General features: G+C 34.2%; 1 protein-coding gene across 2 annotated transcripts in view; it reads right to left on the bottom strand.

Moving 5' to 3' along the window:
- LOC143065086 (uncharacterized) overlaps window positions 1–19,589 on the bottom strand; it is a 36,871-nt gene extending 17,282 nt beyond the window's left edge. Inside the window, exons 1-5 of one of the 2 annotated variants that reach the window (XM_076238432.1) lie at window positions 19,483–19,589; window positions 17,826–17,878; window positions 16,123–16,180; window positions 3,826–4,119; window positions 1,106–1,411 (exon numbers count right to left, since the gene is read on the bottom strand). In XM_076238432.1, the coding sequence (XP_076094547.1) occupies window positions 1,106–1,411; window positions 3,826–4,119; window positions 16,123–16,165 (643 nt within the window). In that variant the 5' untranslated portion in view covers window positions 16,166–16,180; window positions 17,826–17,878; window positions 19,483–19,589. Of the gene's footprint in view, window positions 1–1,105; window positions 1,412–3,825; window positions 4,120–16,122; window positions 16,181–17,825; window positions 17,976–19,482 lie in introns of those variants that run through there. The other variant, XM_076238433.1, reaches the window with a different exon arrangement.
- Between the last annotated feature and the right edge of the window lie 981 nt (window positions 19,590–20,570).

Below are 20,570 nucleotides of genomic sequence, written 5' to 3'. Positions count from 1 at the left end.
AAGCAGACCTTTCATGTATATCACGCGATTACGCGCCTATTGCAATTTCACAGGTTAGATTCAAATCAGTCGACACATGGCCATTGAGTAAAGCACACGCTTGTGTTGAATCTACAGTTGGTAAAAAAGCAGTTGGGTATTACAATTGTCAGTATAGGACATGGATATCCCAAGGCGTATTATTACAACACTCAGAGGTTTTTAGGCCCGGTTTTGATGTGCGTACAGCACGTAGTAAATATCGTCGACTGGTCGGTGATATATAGTGTCGGAGAGACAAATGATGTATTATTAGTAATATGGTTAAAACTCGGTATTTGCTGATATCAATTACAACGCCTGGAGTCGGTGAAATTATCCGTTAGAAATATTCAAAGAAGTCCGTTTAAATATATGTTTAACGAATCGAGCATTCCGTGCAGTATTATGCAGTTTCAAGTCATCATTGCTCATTTGAAGTTATCATTGGAGTAAAAGTATAAAATCTAGTGTTCTTATCTTCAATTTGGAATCAACCAAAAATGTGTCAAAATATGTTATTTTCTGTCCGTTATATATAAAAGCAATTCAAGGGGAACAACCCAAAATTATTCTACAGTACGTAAAATTAAAATTGAGAATGGAAATGTGGAATGTGTCAAAGAGACAACAACCCAACCATAGAGCAGACAACAGCAGAAGGTCACCAACAGGTCTTCAATGCAACGAGAAATTCTCGCACCCGGAGGAGGTGTGCGGACTTTAATTGTTTATTTCAAAACATTATATTTAGTTCTGTTTTGTGTGTGTTTATTTAGTTATATTTGTATGTATTCATTTCATTATTTCATTTATGCTGAATTTATGTTTATTAAATTTATATTTAAATTTAGTTTGGTATAACACTGGCCACTTGACAATCCAAAGAACTTACTTCGTTACACTTATTTGTAATGAAATTTTATGTGAAATTGTAGTAATGGACAGAATAAAACTTGACTCATTCTAATTATCATTTTTTTCTAATTGAAACAAAGATAAATTACGCAAATTTTGTTGAAAAATGCAAATTTGAAAATGACTAACGGGGGGGGGGGGGGGGGGAATCAATGGTGGTTTTACTCACAACTAAGCATGGACGTATCTTCGATGATTGGTGAAGATACAAGCTCACTATCATCTAAAACCGACTCTTCGTCCTCATTGGAGCATGCTTCCACACTATCTTCCTTCTGAAATACATCTTCATCTGAATTTTCCTTCTTTTCAACTGCTGCATTATCACTTGTATCTTCGTTTACTGGTAGGCTTGGATTATCATGTCCATTTTTCGTTGAAACTTTATGTGATTTTGAAACATGCGTTTTCAATCCTCTGATTGTTTTAAATGACTTTTCACAATGATTACATTTGAATCCAGCTTTTTCTGTTTCTTCAAATTGAATAAATAACTTGAATTAGCATTTCCATTAGTAAATACAAATATAAATAAACATGTAGCTCTTTGTTGAAAAACGAGTATTCTTTCATATGATTATATCAGTAAAATCGAAAGAACCTCCTACTTAAAGACTTTAACCGTTTTTTTTCTTTCAATACTGTTACCTACCACTTTTTTTTAAAACACACTTGTTTTTAATCGTCTCACTAACTGTTGTTATTTCATGTGACTAAATAATATTCTTTTACCAAATTTTTTTTAATGTTTATTTATGTATGATCATGACATTTGAAACCCCGTCGGTTTGAAATGGTTAATCATATGTCGTTAAAAACAAAAATACACATATGAAAAACAATTTGTACTTTCGTTGTTTGAAGCTAGACTGAAACAGTTTTGAGCCTGCAAAAGAGAAAGTATGTAAGAGCCATAATTTGGCCCCTGAAATTGCAGAAATGTAAAAGTCCTCAATACATCAAAAGATATGTTAGATCTATACAACTTTGAAATTTCAGCCAAAGCATTTAATTTTGTTTTCACTGATGTCATTGTAAACATGCTAAAATTTTCGAACTTGACCCAAAAAGTCAATTTTACACATACGTTTTAGTCAAAACAGTTATGAGCCAAATCTTTACCATAAAAAAGAGATTTTACCTATATTGATATCTATGTATCTGAAGAAAAAGATAAATGGCAACTTTGATGTTAATACTTTAAATAAAGGCAACAGTAGTATACCGCTGTTCGAAATTCATAAATCGATCGAAAAAAACAAATCCGGGTTACAAACTTAAACTGAGGGAAAAGTATCAAATATAAAACATATTGAAATTAACTTTGTGTAAACCTTAACGGAATATGCAAAAAGCTTCCTCAAAGTCAACAAACTGCACCTTGAGCTTAACAAATTTCTTTTTATTTACTTTCTCATTTTTTCCCGTATTTCACTTCTAAATAGACTTTATTATTTGGTAGTAAAATAGCATTTCAGGGTAACCCAGAACAATATCATATTTCATTTAAAATTAGATACTAGTAGATATCTAAAGATTTAAGATAACAAAGGAGTAAGTTCGGTAAGGGCCTAATTTGGCCCCGATTATAAAGTTCATTGTTACAAGACAAAAACTGGTTTAAGTTGACTTTAAAGACATGTGATAAAGTTGAATAAATCTATTTTTGTCAAAGTTTTATTCTTGCACGTTGATGTTTACATCTCAAAAAGTCTAGATAAGAAATTTTGGTGAAATTTGACAAAATCAGCTGGATTTCAACCACATTTTGGACCAGGAAGCATAGAGTGCAGGCGTCGACAAACTAAATATTGAAATAAGACATGTACAGTGCCTTCACAAACATTATTTAAAAGATCTCTGTTGATGACGTATGCACTGTATGTTTCCTGTCCAACAATCTACGGAAATGTACCAATTTTCATTGATTTTTTCGTAAAAAAATCAGTATTAGTACAACTTGTGACGTCATAATAAAACGCAGGAACTTAAATTTTCAACAAAATGACTTGTTTCCTATCTAGTCACTTCATTAGCTATACTTTATTGTAATATTAGTAAATAAATCCTAATTAAGTAAAGCTGAAAAGAATCATAATAATTCCTGGTTAGTCTCAAAGATGTTAAAAGGCATATTAAAAACTAACAATAGTAAGCAGATTTTACTCGAATCATTTCATTAGCAACGTCGGCATTCATCTATTAACAATTATTAAAATGCGTTTAACTGATTTTGTTTTTTTGAATTCCCGGAATAGTAGTAGCCCTTTTCATTTTTTCTCAATGGCTTGCTTTCCTGTCATGAAACACTAGCATTCGTTTCACTTATTTTATACCTCAGTCTACATATGCATTGATACTGTTTTCCCGGTGCTAGTCTTATGTCAAATACAATCATTGTTTATCAATAGCAATACAAACAGGTATCTACAGCTAGAGGATAGAGCGATAACATGACAGATTGATTGTTGATTGCGTAACGCCAACAGGCAAATGAAAGCAATAGTATAATAAGAACAAAAATTGAGCTAAACACATCAGTTGTTTTAGCGATATTATGCATCATACCTTTCAGTTTGTTGACAAATTGGCTGATCTAAAAGGAAAGACAGCTATTTTTTGTGGTATATTTTCATACATATATTGTTTAACAAAGTAAAAAAAAAATCGACATATATAAATCATTATTTAAATTATGTAAATTAAACTAACTGGTACATCATTTTGAAATAACACGTCATTTATATATATTATAATTAAAAAAAACTATCCCTAAACGTGTTTTGGAATTCGTCAAGAAAAGTCAAAACAACAAACCACTTTGAATACTGATACTACTTACTGTCAGTAGAAAGAAAGACCCAAAATATATGTAAAAAATGTACATACCTTGTTGATTGTCTGACGATTTTAATGAAGATAGCTCCTCGTCTAGCATAACAGGAACCTTTTCTTTTGATATTATTGAGTTGCAGCCATCATGGTCTTGATTCTTGTCCAATTTTTGACATTGAAATTGTGTCTCATATTTTGTTTCTTGTTCAATTGTTGATTTTGAGGTTTTAACATTCGATGTTATTTGATTTGATGGTTTTCCGTGAACTTTCGATATGTGAATTTTTAAACCTTTTCCAGTTTTAAATGTTTTACCGCATTCATTGCATTTGCATTCTTCAATTTCTGCTGCAAAAAAATATTTTTAAAAAGTTTATCCATATAATCAGTAACTGATATGGATCTATTTATATCACACTTGTACAAGAAGGTATTTGTTCCCTTATAAGGATATACACAAGGTGACAAGGGAAATCCCTGATGGAAAAACTTTAATGTAGATTGACCAGACAATGATAAGTCAAAGATGAATAAGTGTTTTACTAGAAAATGATAGACTTATGAGAGGCTAAGCTCATCATCATCTTGTCATAGCCAAAGTAAAACTTAAACTTGCTTAAAAGACAAAAGAAGAACACACATTTATAAAATACAACGTGGAGAAGATAAAAGATTTACATCTCAAAGATCAATTCCGAATCGAGTTCAGACATTGAAATACGCAAAGATGGGTCAAATCCCCGGGGGTTACTGACTATCCTTTCTGGTATAACTATGCCGACAGCACTTGCCAAATCATATCCTGTTACAACTAGAAACATTGAAAACATACTCTGTTTTAAACAGAAATATCGAAAAACATACCCTGTTCTAGACACGCTCAGAAAATGTATACCCTATGTGCTATACCTGGGTTCTAGACTGTATCTTAAACAGTTAAATAAGCGATCTTGTTCTAGGCAAATACTTTGTTTGAAAAAAAAGACCCTGTTCTCACCAGCAGGGCATGAAAAAAAACGACCCTGTTCTAATCAGCAGACATGAAAAAGGGACTCTGTTCTAACCAGCAGGGCATGAAAAAGCGACCCTGTTTTGCGCCACACGCGTACCACTAAAAATATAGGAAGTAACCCCTGGGGTCAAACCTCGACTTTGATAATGATGCAGGTAGATATATCACCAAGGAAGAGTGTAAAAAGGAATAAAGAAGAACAGAGTAGGCAAAAGAAGGGGAAAGGTACTCATACAAGAACAAAGGTTTAGTTTAAACATATTTTATTTGCTGAATTAAAGCAAAATGGATTGGACACAAATAAATCATACTTATGAAATCTTCTCCATAATACAATATAAAATTACAATAATAGTATAATATAATGGACATGAATATTAAGCAAAAAATTTATAGAATATAATACTAGCTAAAAAAGAGGAGAGAGAGAAAAAAACAGAAAAAGAAAATTTAAAAAGTCATATATGATTCTGTGACGATGACGTGTGTACTAATGATGCCAATGACGTTCCGTACCAGTAACAATAATGCTCTATCAAGGCATTAGAAATCTGTTTGACCTTTTTATAAAATTTTAAACATGTTTGAAAATTTGAATATTTTGTTCATTCGAAAGTTTCAAATGTCCGCAAATTAATAGTTTTGTATATAAAGCAAAGTTTTGAGATAGCCAGTTAAGATAATTAAATAAGGGTTTTCTACATGATGTGTATTTTGGAAAAACAAAGAAGTAATGGTAGATATCCTCAGTATCTGACCCACAATGATTAGAAGGATCAATTATGATATTAGCTCTAAATAGGTCATTGTTTAAGAATGAAGCGGAACATCTCAATTGCGTTAAGATGATATTCAATTTCCTTGGGCCGTACAAATAAAACGTTTCAATTTTACATAATGACATATCGTTTTTTTTTAATTCTTTCTTAGATTTAAAAATAGAATCGACACTGCGAACTTTTGGATCAAGTTTATTCCATTCACGTACTGCAGATGGATTAAACGATTTAGTAGTAAGGGAAAGTCTACAAAATGGAACAATAATATCATGGCCATTTCGCAACGGATAGTTGGTTGTACTTTGTACTCATGGAGGTACACGATTACATAGATACTCTGGTGCATGCTTTTTGTTCATGTTATAAAACATCTGTAATTTTCTTCTCCTTATTCTTTCAAAAAGAGATTCATAGCTAATCTTAGAATATAAAATTTCAGTTTTAGTAAATACTGGTAGACCGGTTACTATTCTTGCAGCCTCCAATTTATTTGAGTAGTCTATTCCACAAATATCCACACTTCCGTGGCATATTCAAAAATGTGTCGAATAAAAACTAAGTATAGTTTTCTAAATTGTTTCGAGATAATCGGTTTTTAAGTTTACGTAAAACATTTAAGTGTTTCTTTACACTTGTTATCATACTTTCAATATGATTGTTCCATTTTGCGTCACTACTAAAATTAACTCCTAGGTGCTTATAAGATGTACTTAAAGGTATATTTTTACCATTTAAGGAAAAGCTAAGGTCTGGAATCTCAATATTTGAAAAAAATCATAATTTGGTTTTATCTGGGTTAAATGACATAAGCCATTTTGAAGACCAAACATCCAGCTCTTTCAGGTCGCGATCGATTACAGATTTAATCTGTTCACCATCGTTACCAGAATAATTGAACGATGTGTCGTCAGCAAATAGTCGACACAGTGAAGTAAGCTTATCAGTAATATCATTAATATATAAGACAAAGAGAAGAGGGCCCAGAACTGATCCCTGGGGAACACCAGCTAAAACATTACAAAGGGAAGAAGACGAGTTCTGTATTACTACTCTCTGTATTCTGTCGTGTAGATAGTCCTGAAACCAATTCAATAAGTTACCGTCAATGCTGTAAGCTTTCATTTGATATATAAGACCCCTATGCCAAACTGTGTCGAAAGCTTTAGAGAAGTCACAGAATACAAAACAATGTATATATTTATTTTCCAAGGAGTTTAATATGCAATTGTATATTTCTAAGAGTTGATGGACAGTTGAATTTTTAGGGAGAAATCCTGATTGATACTCATAAATTAGTTTATCAGCAAGTAAATGATTGTATAGTGGCTTAAGGTTCATCATAACAAACGAACAAATATGGCTGTATTTACATGCCAAAAATTACTCTCAGTACAGACTTGCCTGTAAAGTTGGAAAAGTTTTAAAACCTGGCATCCACTAGATATAAAAAAGTTAAATGCATTTTGTGTTTCAGAAAGATAAAATCTCTTTTGGATTTTGATGGGCATTTTTTTCCTTCATGCAAAAGGTGTGAAAATCAACTTAGTTGTGGTATAACTATGAGATGCTCCCTCAGGTAAAGAACAGGTTTGTATTGTTTTGATTGTCATTAATTGACATGGACAAGAGGTATCTTCATGACTTTAGGTGAGTTAAAGAGTTTATCTGAGTCAGTGAGTGGACAGTATCAAAGCAATTCAGGTGTTTGTTTATTTTTACACCTTCTGCAGAAAGGAAAAAAAATGCCCATCAAAAACCAAGAAAGATTAAATCTTTCTTAAACACAAAATGCATTTAACTTTCATATATCTAGTGGATGCTAGGCATTAAACCTTTCAAAACAGCAAAGGTAAGTCTGTACACAGAGTAGTTTTTGAGGTGAAAATACGGCCATATTTGTCCATTTGTTATGGTGAGCCTTAAACACAACTCTTTCCATAACTTTTCGTACATAACTTATTAAGGACAAAGGTAAAATAACAAACACAGGAGCTTAAAAAAGCAGTGAAACAATGTTGTAGGAAAATCAAGAGAGAATAGTTAAATGACCTTGCAACAGCAGCAGAATTTTCTACATATACGGGCGGCATCAAAACCTTGATTGATATCAGCAAATAAAACTATTTGAAAACGTAAAACAGCGAAGTCGAAACCAGGATATGATAAATATTGAAAAATCTTGGCCAATCTCAATTAACATATGAAAAGATAGAATGCATTCTTTATCACATTATAAATAGACCAGAACTAGATAGGACCATCAAAGTAGAACCAGGAGAGTATTTGAACATAAAAAAAGATAAATATATTATCAATGAATATGAAGTGTGAAGGAAATTCAAAGAACGAAATAAGAGGAAATCAGCAGGCAAAGAAGAAATGCCATCTGAAGCTTTCAAATCTGCAAGACATCAGATAATAGAACACATTTAACATGTACAAACTCTTGATTAAAATCTGGAATGCAGAAAAAGATATCAACATATAAATGGTTAAAATATTCCAAATGGTGAAGTTGAAACCATCACTACGTAAAATTTACGACCACCATCACGAGTTGATTGACCGTTACGGAATATCCGTTTCACAGATGATATCGGATAAGTTCATAATGTCGTAACTACAATCCTGTTCCCTTTCCACGAATGTGACCTACCGATTTAGACTATTTTACCGGTTTTGTAATAACATGAGCAACACGACAGGTGCCACACGTAGCGCAGGATCTGCTTACCCTTCAGAGGCACCTGCGATCACCCCTAGTTTTTGGTGGGGTTCGTGTTGCTTAGTCTTTATTTTTCTATGGTATGTCTTGTGTACCATTGTTTCCTGTTTTCTTTTTCTTTCTTAGCCACGGCGTTCTCAGTTTATATATGTGATCTATGAGTGTGAATGTCCCTCTGGTATTGTTCGCTCCTCTATTAAGCTTTGTTAGCAAAATAGCAAAAGAAAAGGGATTTACGTCTATAGGAAAACCGGAGATGCATTACACTTCTAACTGTAGCTAGCAAATACTGTACCGATCGAATAATACTCAACCGGATAAAAATTTTAATAGATAAGGTTCCTCGAGATGAACAAGCTGGTTTCAAATCAAACAGATAAAACAGATCAAACAGAAGATCTACTGAACAAATAGCAAGTCTTCGTACAATCATTGAACAGTCAGTAGAACGTCAAGCATCCCTCTTCGTCGATTTTGAAAGAGCATTCGATATGTCGACAGAAAAGGGATGTGGCAACTGCTAAGGCATTATGGAATACCATCTAAGATGATCAAAGCATTGTATGAGGATTTCACAGTTCAGTTTATACATGAATCATCATTCACAAAGTTAACTCTTTCCATGTTAACACTGATGGTAAACAAGGGTGCCTACTTTTTCCTACACTACAACCACTCTTGATAGCTTAAGACTGGGTAACGAAGGAAACACTAGACACTACACATAGAGATTTACAATGGAATTGTGTCAAAACATAAAAGGCACGAAGACCTAGACGGAGCAGACGATTTGGCTCTGCTGTCACATCTTCAGAAAGACACGAGAGACAAAACCACCAAACACCATGAAACAGACAAACACAAAGACTAACAATCCATGTCATGATTTTTTTTGGAAAGATAAAAGATCAGAAAAGGTAGGAAAGTTTCAATTTGACATTTCTACTTATTTCGGAAACATCTTGGATAAAACTGGTGGAACAAATGCAGACATCAAATCAAGAATAAGTAAAACTTGTTTTAAACAACGACAATAATAGAAAAACACTAATACTTGGATCTTCAACACGAATAAAAAAAATCAGTACTGTTTTAAGGAGCTCAAACCTGTAGTTTTACAGCAGAAGAAAAATAAAGTATCGAGGTTTTCATCAACAAATAACTGCCGCGGATAAATTTGAAAACTTTTGAGGGATGCAGCATACTGTGGACAATTTATATAATGTTCCAAAGTCACCACCATTCCTTCAAGTCCACATAAGCATAGGATTAAAACATTTTCTGAATCTTTGGAAAACAGCAGTTGAACTTTGGAATAGCAAAAGTCTAAAAATCGTAAAGTTTTGGAAACCAAAATTATTGTTTCACCGCTAGTTAGGCTATTTCACTGTATTAACAAGCATGATAACGTAGCAATAGAATTCAAGTACATTTGCACATTGATATGCCCCACCTAGGGGCATTATGTTTTTCGGTCTGTATGTCCGTCATAACGTTCGTTCGTCCGTATGTCTCGCTTCAGGTTAAAGGTTTTGGTCCAGGTAGTTTTTGATGAAGTTGATATCCAATCAACTTGAAACTTGGTACACATGTTTCCTATGATATGATATTTCTATAATTGCAATGCCGAATTATAATTTTGACCCAAATTTTACGGTCCACTAAACATAGACAATGAAAGTGCGATTTAAGAGAGCCGTGGTGTAGTGGTTAGTGCATCGGACTACTAACACAAAGGTTCCTGGTTCGATTCCCGTCTTGGATGAAAATTCAGGAACTGAATTTTCGGCTCTCCTTTGACGCCATTTGCGAGTATGGTCTCGAGGAAACGATGATAGTCAGTCGGAAGGGGACGATAAATGGCTGACCCGTGTTAAAAGAGAGCCACATCTCTTGCACGTTGAAGACACCCTTGTAGATTTCGAAAAAGAGGAGGCTAATGCCACTACAAGGCAGCACTCGCATCCGCAAAGTGGAAAGGGATTAATGTAAGTTGCAAAACTTGTTTCCCAATCCACTATAAATAAATATGTTTAAACTAAAGAGCGAGTTGGGCATTCGTGTACTATGGACATTGTACACGGATGACCCAATCACTTTATCATTTTATTTACGTTTTATTCACGTTTTGATAAGTTAATTTTAAAATTCTTTAACTACCTGGACTGTAAAATTTAGTTTACATATTGCGATAACGTTTACAAATATCCGTAACATATATCGATTTTTCCCTGTGCTTGTATCATCCAGCTAAACTATTTTTCAATTTTTTTTTCTTTTTGTAATTTTGAGGGGTTGTACAATCGTTGATCGTGTACACTATTTGACGTTGAAGAGGTTAAAAACGTTTGAACAAGACTAAGTAAATGTACATTTTAATAGGAAAATACTACAGATAAAAAAAAGTCTCTTATAAGTGGCGTTTCAATCTGTTCATTACGTACTTATTCTTTTTAAAATATTCATCTTTAGAAGGGAATCATATATATGTCAAGTAAGGAAATCGAAAAAACTTCATTCAACTTAGAATTAGTGTTCATCAGTATGTGTCATCAATCATTCTGGGTGAATGTTATTGTCGTCCATCATTCTGGGTGAATGTTATTGCCGTCCATCATTCTGGGTGAATGTTATTGTCGTCCATCATTCTGGGTGAATGTTATTGTCGTCACCATTCTGGGTGAATGTTAATGCCTTCCATCATTCTGGGTGAATGTTATTGTCGTGCATCATTCTGGGTGAATGTTATTGTCGTCCATCATTCTGGGTGAATGTTATTGTCGTCCATCATTCTGGGTGAATGTTAATGCCGTCCATCATTCTAGGTGAATGTTATTGTCGTCACCATTCTGGGTGAATGTTATTGCCGTCCATCATTCTGGGTGAATGTTATTGTCGTCCATCATTCTGGGTGAATGTTATTGTCGTCCATCATTCTGGGTGAATGTTATTGTCGTGCATCATTCTGGGTGAATGTTATTGATGTCCATCATTCTGGGTGAATGTTATTGATGTCCATCATTCTGGGTGAATGTTATTGCCGTCCATCATTCTGGGTGAATGTTATTGTCGTCACCATTCTGGGTGAATGTTATTGTCGTGCATCATTCTGGGTGAATGTTATTGTCGTGCATCATTCTGGGTGAATGTTAATGCCGTCCATCATTCTGGGTGAATGTTATTGTCGTCACCATTCTGGGTGAATGTTATTGCCGTCCATCATTCTGGGTGAATGTTATTGCCGTCCATCATTCTGGGTGAATGTTATTGATGTCCATCATTCTGGGTGAATGTTAATGCCGTCCATCATTCTAGGTGAATGTTATTGTCGTCCATCATTCTGGTGAATGTTATTGTCGTCCATCATTCTGGGTGAATGTTATTGCCGTCCATCATTCTGGGTGAATGTTATTGATGTCCATCATTCTGGGTGAATGTTAATGCCGTCCATCATTCTGGGTGAATGTTATTGTCGTTCATCATTCTGGGTGAATGTTATTGTCGTCCATCATTCTGGGTGAATGTTATTGTCGTCCATCATTCTGGGTGAATGTTATTGCCGTCCATCATTCTGGGTGAATGTTATTGTCGTCCATCATTCTGGGTGAATGTTATTGCCGTCCATCATTCTGGGTGAATGTTATTGTCGTCCATCATTCTGGGTGAATGTTATTGTCGTCCATCATTCTGGGTGAATGTTATTGTCGTCCATCATTCTGGGTGAATGTTATGTCCATCATTCTGGGTGAATGTTATTGTCGTCCATCATTCTGGGTGAATGTTATTGTCGTCCATCATTCTGGGTGAATGTTATTGTCGTCCATCATTCTGGGTGAATGTTATTGCCGTCCATCATTCTGGGTGAATGTTATTGCCGTCCATCATTCTGGGTGAATGTTATTGTCGTCACCATTCTGGGTGAATGTTATTGTCGTGCATCATTCTGGGTGAATGTTAATGCCGTCCATCATTCTGGGTGAATGTTAATGCCGTCCATCATTCTGGGTGAATGTTATTGTCGTCACCATTCTGGGTGAATGTTATTGCCGTCCATCATTCTGGGTGAATGTTATTGCCGTCCATCATTCTGGGTGAATGTTATTGATGTCCATCATTCTGGGTGAATGTTAATGCCGTCCATCATTCTAGGTGAATGTTATTGTCGTCCATCATTCTGGGTGAATGTTATTGTCGTCCATCATTCTGGGTGAATGTTATTGCCGTCCATCATTCTGGGTGAATGTTAATGCCGTCCATCATTCTGGGTGAATGTTATTGTCGTCCATCATTCTGGGTGAATGTTATTGTCGTCCATCATTCTGGGTGAATGTTATTGTCGTCCATAATTCTGGGTGAATGTTAATGCCGTCCATCATTCTAGGTGAATGTTATTGTCGTCACCATTCTGGGTGAATGTTATTGCCGTCCATCATTCTGGGTGAATGTTATTGTCGTCCATCATTCTGGGTGAATGTTATTGATGTCCATCATTCTGGGTGAATGTTATTGATGTCCATCATTCTGGGTGAATGTTATTGCCGTCCATCATTCTGGGTGAATGTTATTGTCGTCACCATTCTGGGTGAATGTTATTGTCGTGCATCATTCTGGGTGAATGTTATTGTCGTGCATCATTCTGGGTGAATGTTAATGCCGTCCATCATTCTGGGTGAATGTTAATGCCGTCCATCATTCTGGGTGAATGTTATTGTCGTCACAATTCTGGGTGAATGTTATTGCCGTCCATCATTCTGGGTGAATGTTATTGCCGTCCATCATTCTGGGTGAATGTTATTGATGTCCATCATTCTGGGTGAATGTTAATGCCGTCCATCATTCTAGGTGAATGTTATTGTCGTCCATCATTCTGGTGAATGTTATTGTCGTCCATCATTCTGGGTGAATGTTATTGCCGTCCATCATTCTGGGTGAATGTTATTGATGTCCATCATTCTGGGTGAATGTTAATGCCGTCCATCATTCTGGGTGAATGTTATTGTCGTCCATCATTCTGGGTGAATGTTATTGTCGTCCATCATTCTGGGTGAATGTTATTGTCGTCCATCATTCTGGGTGAATGTTATTGTCGTCCATCATTCTGGGTGAATGTTATTGTCGTCCATCATTCTGGGTGAATGTTATTGCCGTCCATCATTCTGGGTGAATGTTATTGCCGTCCATCATTCTGGGTGAATGTTATTGCCGTCCATCATTCTGGGTGAATGTTATTGTCGTCCATCATTCTGGGTGAATGTTATTGTCGTCCATCATTCTGGGTGAATGTTATTGTCGTCCATCATTCTGGGTGAATGTTATTGTCGTCCATCATTCTGGGTGAATGTTATTGCCGTCCATCATTCTGGGTGAATGTTATTGCCGTCCATCATTCTGGGTGAATGTTATTGTCGTCACCATTCTGGGTGAATGTTATTGTCGTGCATCATTCTGGGTGAATGTTAATGCCGTCCATCATTCTGGGTGAATGTTAATGCCGTCCATCATTCTGGGTGAATGTTATTGTCGTCACCATTCTAGGTGAATGTTATTGCCGTCCATCATTCTGGGTGAATGTTATTGCCGTCCATCATTCTGGGTGAATGTTATTGATGTCCATCATTCTGGGTGAATGTTAATGCCGTCCATCATTCTAGGTGAATGTTATTGTCGTCCATCATTCTGGGTGAATGTTATTGTCGTCCATCATTCTGGGTGAATGTTATTGCCGTCCATCATTCTAGGTGAATGTTATTGTCGTCCATCATTCTGGGTGAATGTTATTGTCGTCCATCATTCTGGGTGAATGTTATTGTCGTCACCATTCTGGGTGAATATTATTGCCGTCCATCATTCTGGGTGAATGTTATTGTCGTCCATCATTCTGGGTGAATGTTATTGTCGTCCATCATTCTGGGTGAATGTTATTGTCGTCCATCATTCTGGTGAATGTTATAGAGGCATTGTCTTTCTTATTTGACGTAATTAAAAGGCCTTAAAGGAAAATGTTATGAAGATTTTACCAGCACAGGGAAGAAATATACTTTACAACAATTGTAAATTGAAATGTATTGAAAATGAGTACCATTTTGTTTTAGTATGTCCTGCCTTCAGATCATTGAGGCTACAGTGTTTACCAAAATATTATTGTTCGTGGCCAACTAATGAGAAAGCTGGTATTTCTTTTACAGGCTAGCTCAAAGAATTTAACTAAAAAATGTGGCAATTTCTTAATGCGGCATGGAAGTTTAGATCACAAATAATCATTGCATAGCAGTTGTAATTCTGTGCTTATTATGACCACATTGTGTTGTTCTCTGTGTGTTTACTGTCATTATTGTAATTGTATATTATGTTATTTTCCTATAGAATTATGTTTGCTTCTGCAATAAAATATATTCATTCATTCAGCAATCATACATAAGACCTGATAATTGAATCAGTTAGTACGTGATTTAGTTTCTGATATGATTAATAGTGATTTGTGTTTGATTAATATTATACAATCGTATGATAAACATCACATCTGTAAATATTGTATCCTGGAAATAAGTGGACATTTCCTCATACTTATGTATGATTTTATTATTTATAGGATGGGTTTGAAAATGTTATGGTTATTTAATATGATACCATGCACTCGTCTTCTTCTAAAACAATGAAATGAAACAGATATTGATGAATAGCTATAACGTATAACACAAAAATTGCTTATATATGTACATACATATTCCCTCAAGAAATGAGTCATCGTTAGACTTCAAATTTAATGATTGTTATTTTAGGTCTAAAATTTTAATTAACATGTCCAAAACATGGTGTTAAGAAGTTTTGAAACTTCTGTGTAATTTTCAGCCGTCATATCTTAGAGTGTGCACTAGTTTCTTTCTTAGCCATGAGACGTCTATATTTGCTTGTGATGTAAAAGCATATTAGAATTGTATGTCGGAATGTTAATTTGTTCTTCAGATTTATTTTCTATCTAGAAGCGAAATATACCAAAGGAACATTCAAACCTACAAGTCGAAAATAAACTGACAACGCCATGGATAAAAAGAGAAAACAACAACAGAAGATCAACAGTACACACAACACAACATATAAATTAAAGCTAAAGACTGAGCAACACGAACCCCACCAATAAACTGGGGTGGTCTCAGATGCTTCGGAATGGTATGCAGAACCTCATCCACATGTGGCACCTGTAGTCTTTCTCATATTAGTTCACACTCGCTGATAAGTTTAATTCGGTAGATCACATTCGAAAACAATGGGACGAGTTATAGGTACCAGGTACGACAACTGAAACATATCCGTCGTCACTTGTGAAACTGACAATCCATTTATAACGGTTAACCAACTCGTGATGGCGTCCGTAAAATTAACGAAGAAATGATTTCAACAAGCGGGACTCTTGTTTTAATAGCTACATTGTGAGCAGCATCCCCTATCAAGGAAGTCATGATAGGAAATACAAGCCATGGGAATTTCTGTGATTCTTTTAAGTAACACAAAGGGACAGTTACTGGCCAACCTTAATGATACGAGGTTATTTGTCAATCACCAATGCGACATTGCTATATATGTGTGATGAAGTGTTTCAGATGAAACGGTACAAATTATACAACAATTTATTCCCTTTTGAACACGATCACTATTATTTTTCAAAGTGAGAGGTATCATTCTTAAATGTAGCAATGAATTGTTGAAACCATTTGTGGAATATGATAAAAAAAAAATGATCTTGGTTAGTGGAATAACCTACACGATATAGAATGTGCAAAAAATAATCAGTTTTTCTCATGATTCATTTGATGAACATTCAATTTATCTACACTTACGTTCAGTCTTAAACTCGGTTTCACGTTTTCCATATTTTGACATGATTTCAACAATTTTCTACAATAGAGAATATAAAGTCATTACTTTGATGTGTAAATGCATTTATGGTCCTTTATATGAAAGATTTTTAAATTTGTTTTTGGTGAAATGATAATGGTGATTGGTTGTGCTGTAAAATCAAAGAAAGAACAAAACACAAGTTATTTTCGGTAAAACAAAATATAACTCTCATCCTAGTCAAGTTATTATCAGCAACATTAGACAGAGGGTAATTTAGAAAGAATGTCTTGTTTAGATTGCTACTGAATTAATATAGAAAACAAAACAAAACAAAATCATAAATATCAAACTATTACCAACATGCTTGGACAGCTGTTACCCATTGTGTAATTTAAGGGCAGTTTCGAAAAGCGCCCAGAAAACTAAAAATAACTGAATATTTCAAGACTTTTACTTAAATTAAAATGAAATATAAATAATAACTTCATTTGACTTTAAAATGTTTATATCATAAACAGTATTACCAGTATCTGTAATGTCCAGGAAAATAAATATTTTATCTACGAAACAATGGCATGCATATACATAGGGTGCACCGTTTGTCTTTGATATGCAAATGTATTATCATTGGTACTTCCCATTTCCATACATAGGATGCACCCCTTGTCTTTGGTATGCAGATATATTATCATTTGTACTTCCCATTCCCATACATAGGGTGCACCCTTTGTCTTTGGTATGCAGATGTATTATCATTGGTACTTCCCATTCCCATACACAGGGTGCACCCTTTGTCTTTGGTATGCAGATATATTATCATTAGTACTTCCCATTCCCATACACAGGGTGCACCCTTTGTCTTTGGTATGCAGATGTATTATCATTGGTACTTCCCATTCCCATGCATAGGGTGCACCCTTTGTCTTTGGTATGCAGATATATTATCATTGGTACTTCCCATTCCCATGCAAATTTAAGTTAAAGCAGTTTTATAAGCATTGACATATCAAATTTCCTTTGATGTTATTTGGTCCTGCACATTCAATTATGGCTCATTGTCTGTATTTTGCAAAGTTTACATGTTTAGATAAAGCCATTTTCATTTCAATATTTTTATGGGTTGCGCGCTCGCAAACATTTTCATCCCCGCTTTGCACATTCTTTATGTGGGGTTCCGAAGTTGGAATCATGTTATTTGTGGTTGCTTTTGTTGCTATCTGCCATATTTATTTTTCGTTTATTGTAGTATGATCAATCATGCCGTTTAGTTTGCTTTTTTAAATTGATCCGCATTTTATCATGCTTTTTAACTTAATATGCGGTATAGGTTTTGCTCATTGTCGAAGGACGTATGTTGACCTGCAGCATATATTTTATTCCAAATTAATGGGCTCACAACGATCAACAAGAGATTATATCTATAAACAATTTAACAAGTACTGAGAGAAAGTATTACTTAATTGATAGAAAATGAATAAACACATATATAGTTACCAAGTTTTAAATTGCGTACGCAAAACGCGTTTAAATTACCAGATAATTTAAAAAAAAAAAAAAAAAAAAACTTTATACATGTATGTTAATTATTCATAAGAATACATCTTGCACATGTTGTATCATTCGATAACATTTGCACAAGATAATACATATGACATATAAAGTTATTTTTATACAAAGAAAGAGGCAAGTACGTGTTACTTACAAGTATATGTCTGATTATAATTATAAGAAATCCAGCCAAATACTTCCATTAATCTACAAGTTGTAAATAAAACACATGTCGAATTCTACTTTCGATTTAACCTGATTTAAAATACACAAATTTTCTGTAAACTAAAATATTACGTCATGTAGGAGCGTGTTTCCTAGGTCAACAATCCTTCAAAAATTATGCTTACCTAGTAAATATAAAATGGGAAATCCTCTTATTGAATGAAAATCAATACATAAATGATCACATATGGGAATTTAAATGTGTTTGTTCCGAATATATATAATATATATATTTACAATGACAGAGTGTAGATAACATTGAATTCATTACATGTTCGAGGGTGAGAATGGGGTTTTACAGAATAAAAAATAATGGGTAAAATTATAAGAAAAGAGAAAAATAGGACAAAATAGACCCCAAAAAATAAAATAGAAATAATGAGGTGCTACAGTATATGAAATAGAGAATAATGGGCAAAAGGTATAAAGAATAGAGCAAATACATGTAAACCTAAAAATTTAAAGAATACAGAAATGAAAAAATGAGAACCCCTATCAAGACTGTCATGTACAACTAAACTGTAATGAGACACCAATCTTACATAAAATCAAGAGGTCGTCTTTATGTGAGGGTCTGGTTGGGGTTATATGCAATAATGGATCACGAATATAGAAAAACGTACCAAAAAAACAAATAACAGAGAAAAAAGGCCATACGGGTCTATTAGAACATACAGAATAGAGAAAAATAAATAGAGAATAGAGAAAAATGGTCTCAAACATTAAGGACAAATCTCCCACCTCTCACTCAAAATATGGATAACTTTATGTTAAGGTGGTTTATAATTTTGTTTGGCAGCTTCAGAAATAATAATTGTGTAGCCTTTTCGACTAGAATAACTCCTAACGTTAACTGCTAACCGGACAAATAGCAACTGTAACATTAAAGTATACAATATTGATAAACTGTCGTCACAATATCAAATATAAAATGAGGTATATATATTGTTTTCAATTTAGACTTGTTTGTATTTTTTCGTTTGGGCTTGTATTATATTTGCCTTCGGGTTTATATGATCCGCGACTCTTTCACGAGTATATCCTAAATCAGTGAGGTAAATTATATATGGCCTTCCAAATACCGGCCGTTTCGATTCCTAACATCACTGAAGAGACATTAATTGTGGAAATCAGATTATGGTGTATGCAATCTTTCCCGAAAGTTTATTGTTTTCTCTTTGGCAATAAATTATTGATAAGACCCATTTTATTTAATCTGGTGATCCGTTTATTTGGCAATCGCCACTGGCAGTCAGCAGGGTTTTTAAGAACATCAGTTGTTCGACCTGCTAGTCAAATGCGTGTTGTTAAAATAAACTTTTTCACTCTCTAGGTCTTTTCGAAAATGTTGTTTGTGCTGTATTTAGACCCCTCTACCACGAAATTTGTTTTGTATGCACACGTATAAAAATTGCGGTTTTATCCAACGCAATCATAGGATTGAATGTTATATTTTATAGCGGATGTGGTCGATTGGTCTAGAGCTCTGGAAATTGAGGCTTAGCGATTGATGCTGTAGTAAATCAAAGGTGTGAGGTCGAATCCCGGTGAGGGACGGACATATATATTGTATGGTTGTCACTTACCTAGACCTGTTTGTATGATATACTTATTCCTAGTGACTGTATAATGAATTGAATCACTATCCCATACGGTATATACAAAATGTCGAGTAAGATTAATAACAAATAAAAGTACATTGTGTATAAATAATAATATGACATCTACACACGCTTAAATACATGTCTTTGTAGATTCACCTTACGTGACAAGGTAACACTACGACTATTGAAGTTATATTTTATAACGGATGTGGTCGAGTGGTCTAGAGCGCTAGATATGAGGCTAAGCGATTGGTGCTGTAGTGTACTGAAATTGTGAGTTCGAATTCTGCTGAGGGACGGAGAAAAAATTGTCAGCATAAAAATCTATAACTCTAACACTATTGGGTAAAATTTTCAGCCTTTATTATTTATACTATATAATAATATCAGATTATTACATGGCATTTTTCATATCGCATGTATTATCAGCCCTAGGTTCAATATCAGCCCAAGAGCCAAGATAATAAGAAATCTTTCTATCATATGCCTCAACAGAGAGAAAAAAAAACATTTTAATATGGACGAATCGACAAAAAAATAATTCAACAATATACATAATGAAAATTGTTTGGTAAAGTCAACTTTTTTTAAAGTAACTTTCTAAATTATGTTTCAGAAAAGCTTAAAAAATGCATTTATTTAATATTTTTTTTTTAATTTAATTTAATTATTTTACACAATATACTTTCCAGTATTCATATAATTGTTTTGTACACTACTTTGTAATGTTTTTCACTGAAAACGAAGCATTAAGGTGTATTTTCCGGAATTTGCCGAGTATCACCGGAATGCCATGTGATAACGTTACGGAAAGGCATGTGATAACAATCGAAGCATGTCAATGTCAGCCCGCTAAGCACCAATTCGAAAAATATAGAAAATACTTTAATTTAATGCTATTATCATACGGTAAAAATCATATGTTATTAAGTCTAAGTATATGATAATATATAATATATATGTTTGTGTGGAATTCAAGAACACAATTGATATATTAAAAAGGAGAAAAAATTTAATATCCTGAAATCTGTCCTTTAAATTAAAGTCATAAGAAACCTCAAATTAAAAAA

The sequence above is a fragment of the Mytilus galloprovincialis genome, chromosome 2 (assembly GCF_965363235.1).
Source record: "Mytilus galloprovincialis chromosome 2, xbMytGall1.hap1.1, whole genome shotgun sequence".
Lineage (NCBI taxonomy): Eukaryota > Metazoa > Mollusca > Bivalvia > Mytilida > Mytilidae > Mytilus > Mytilus galloprovincialis.
This window is presented reverse-complemented; position numbering and strand designations above follow the sequence as displayed.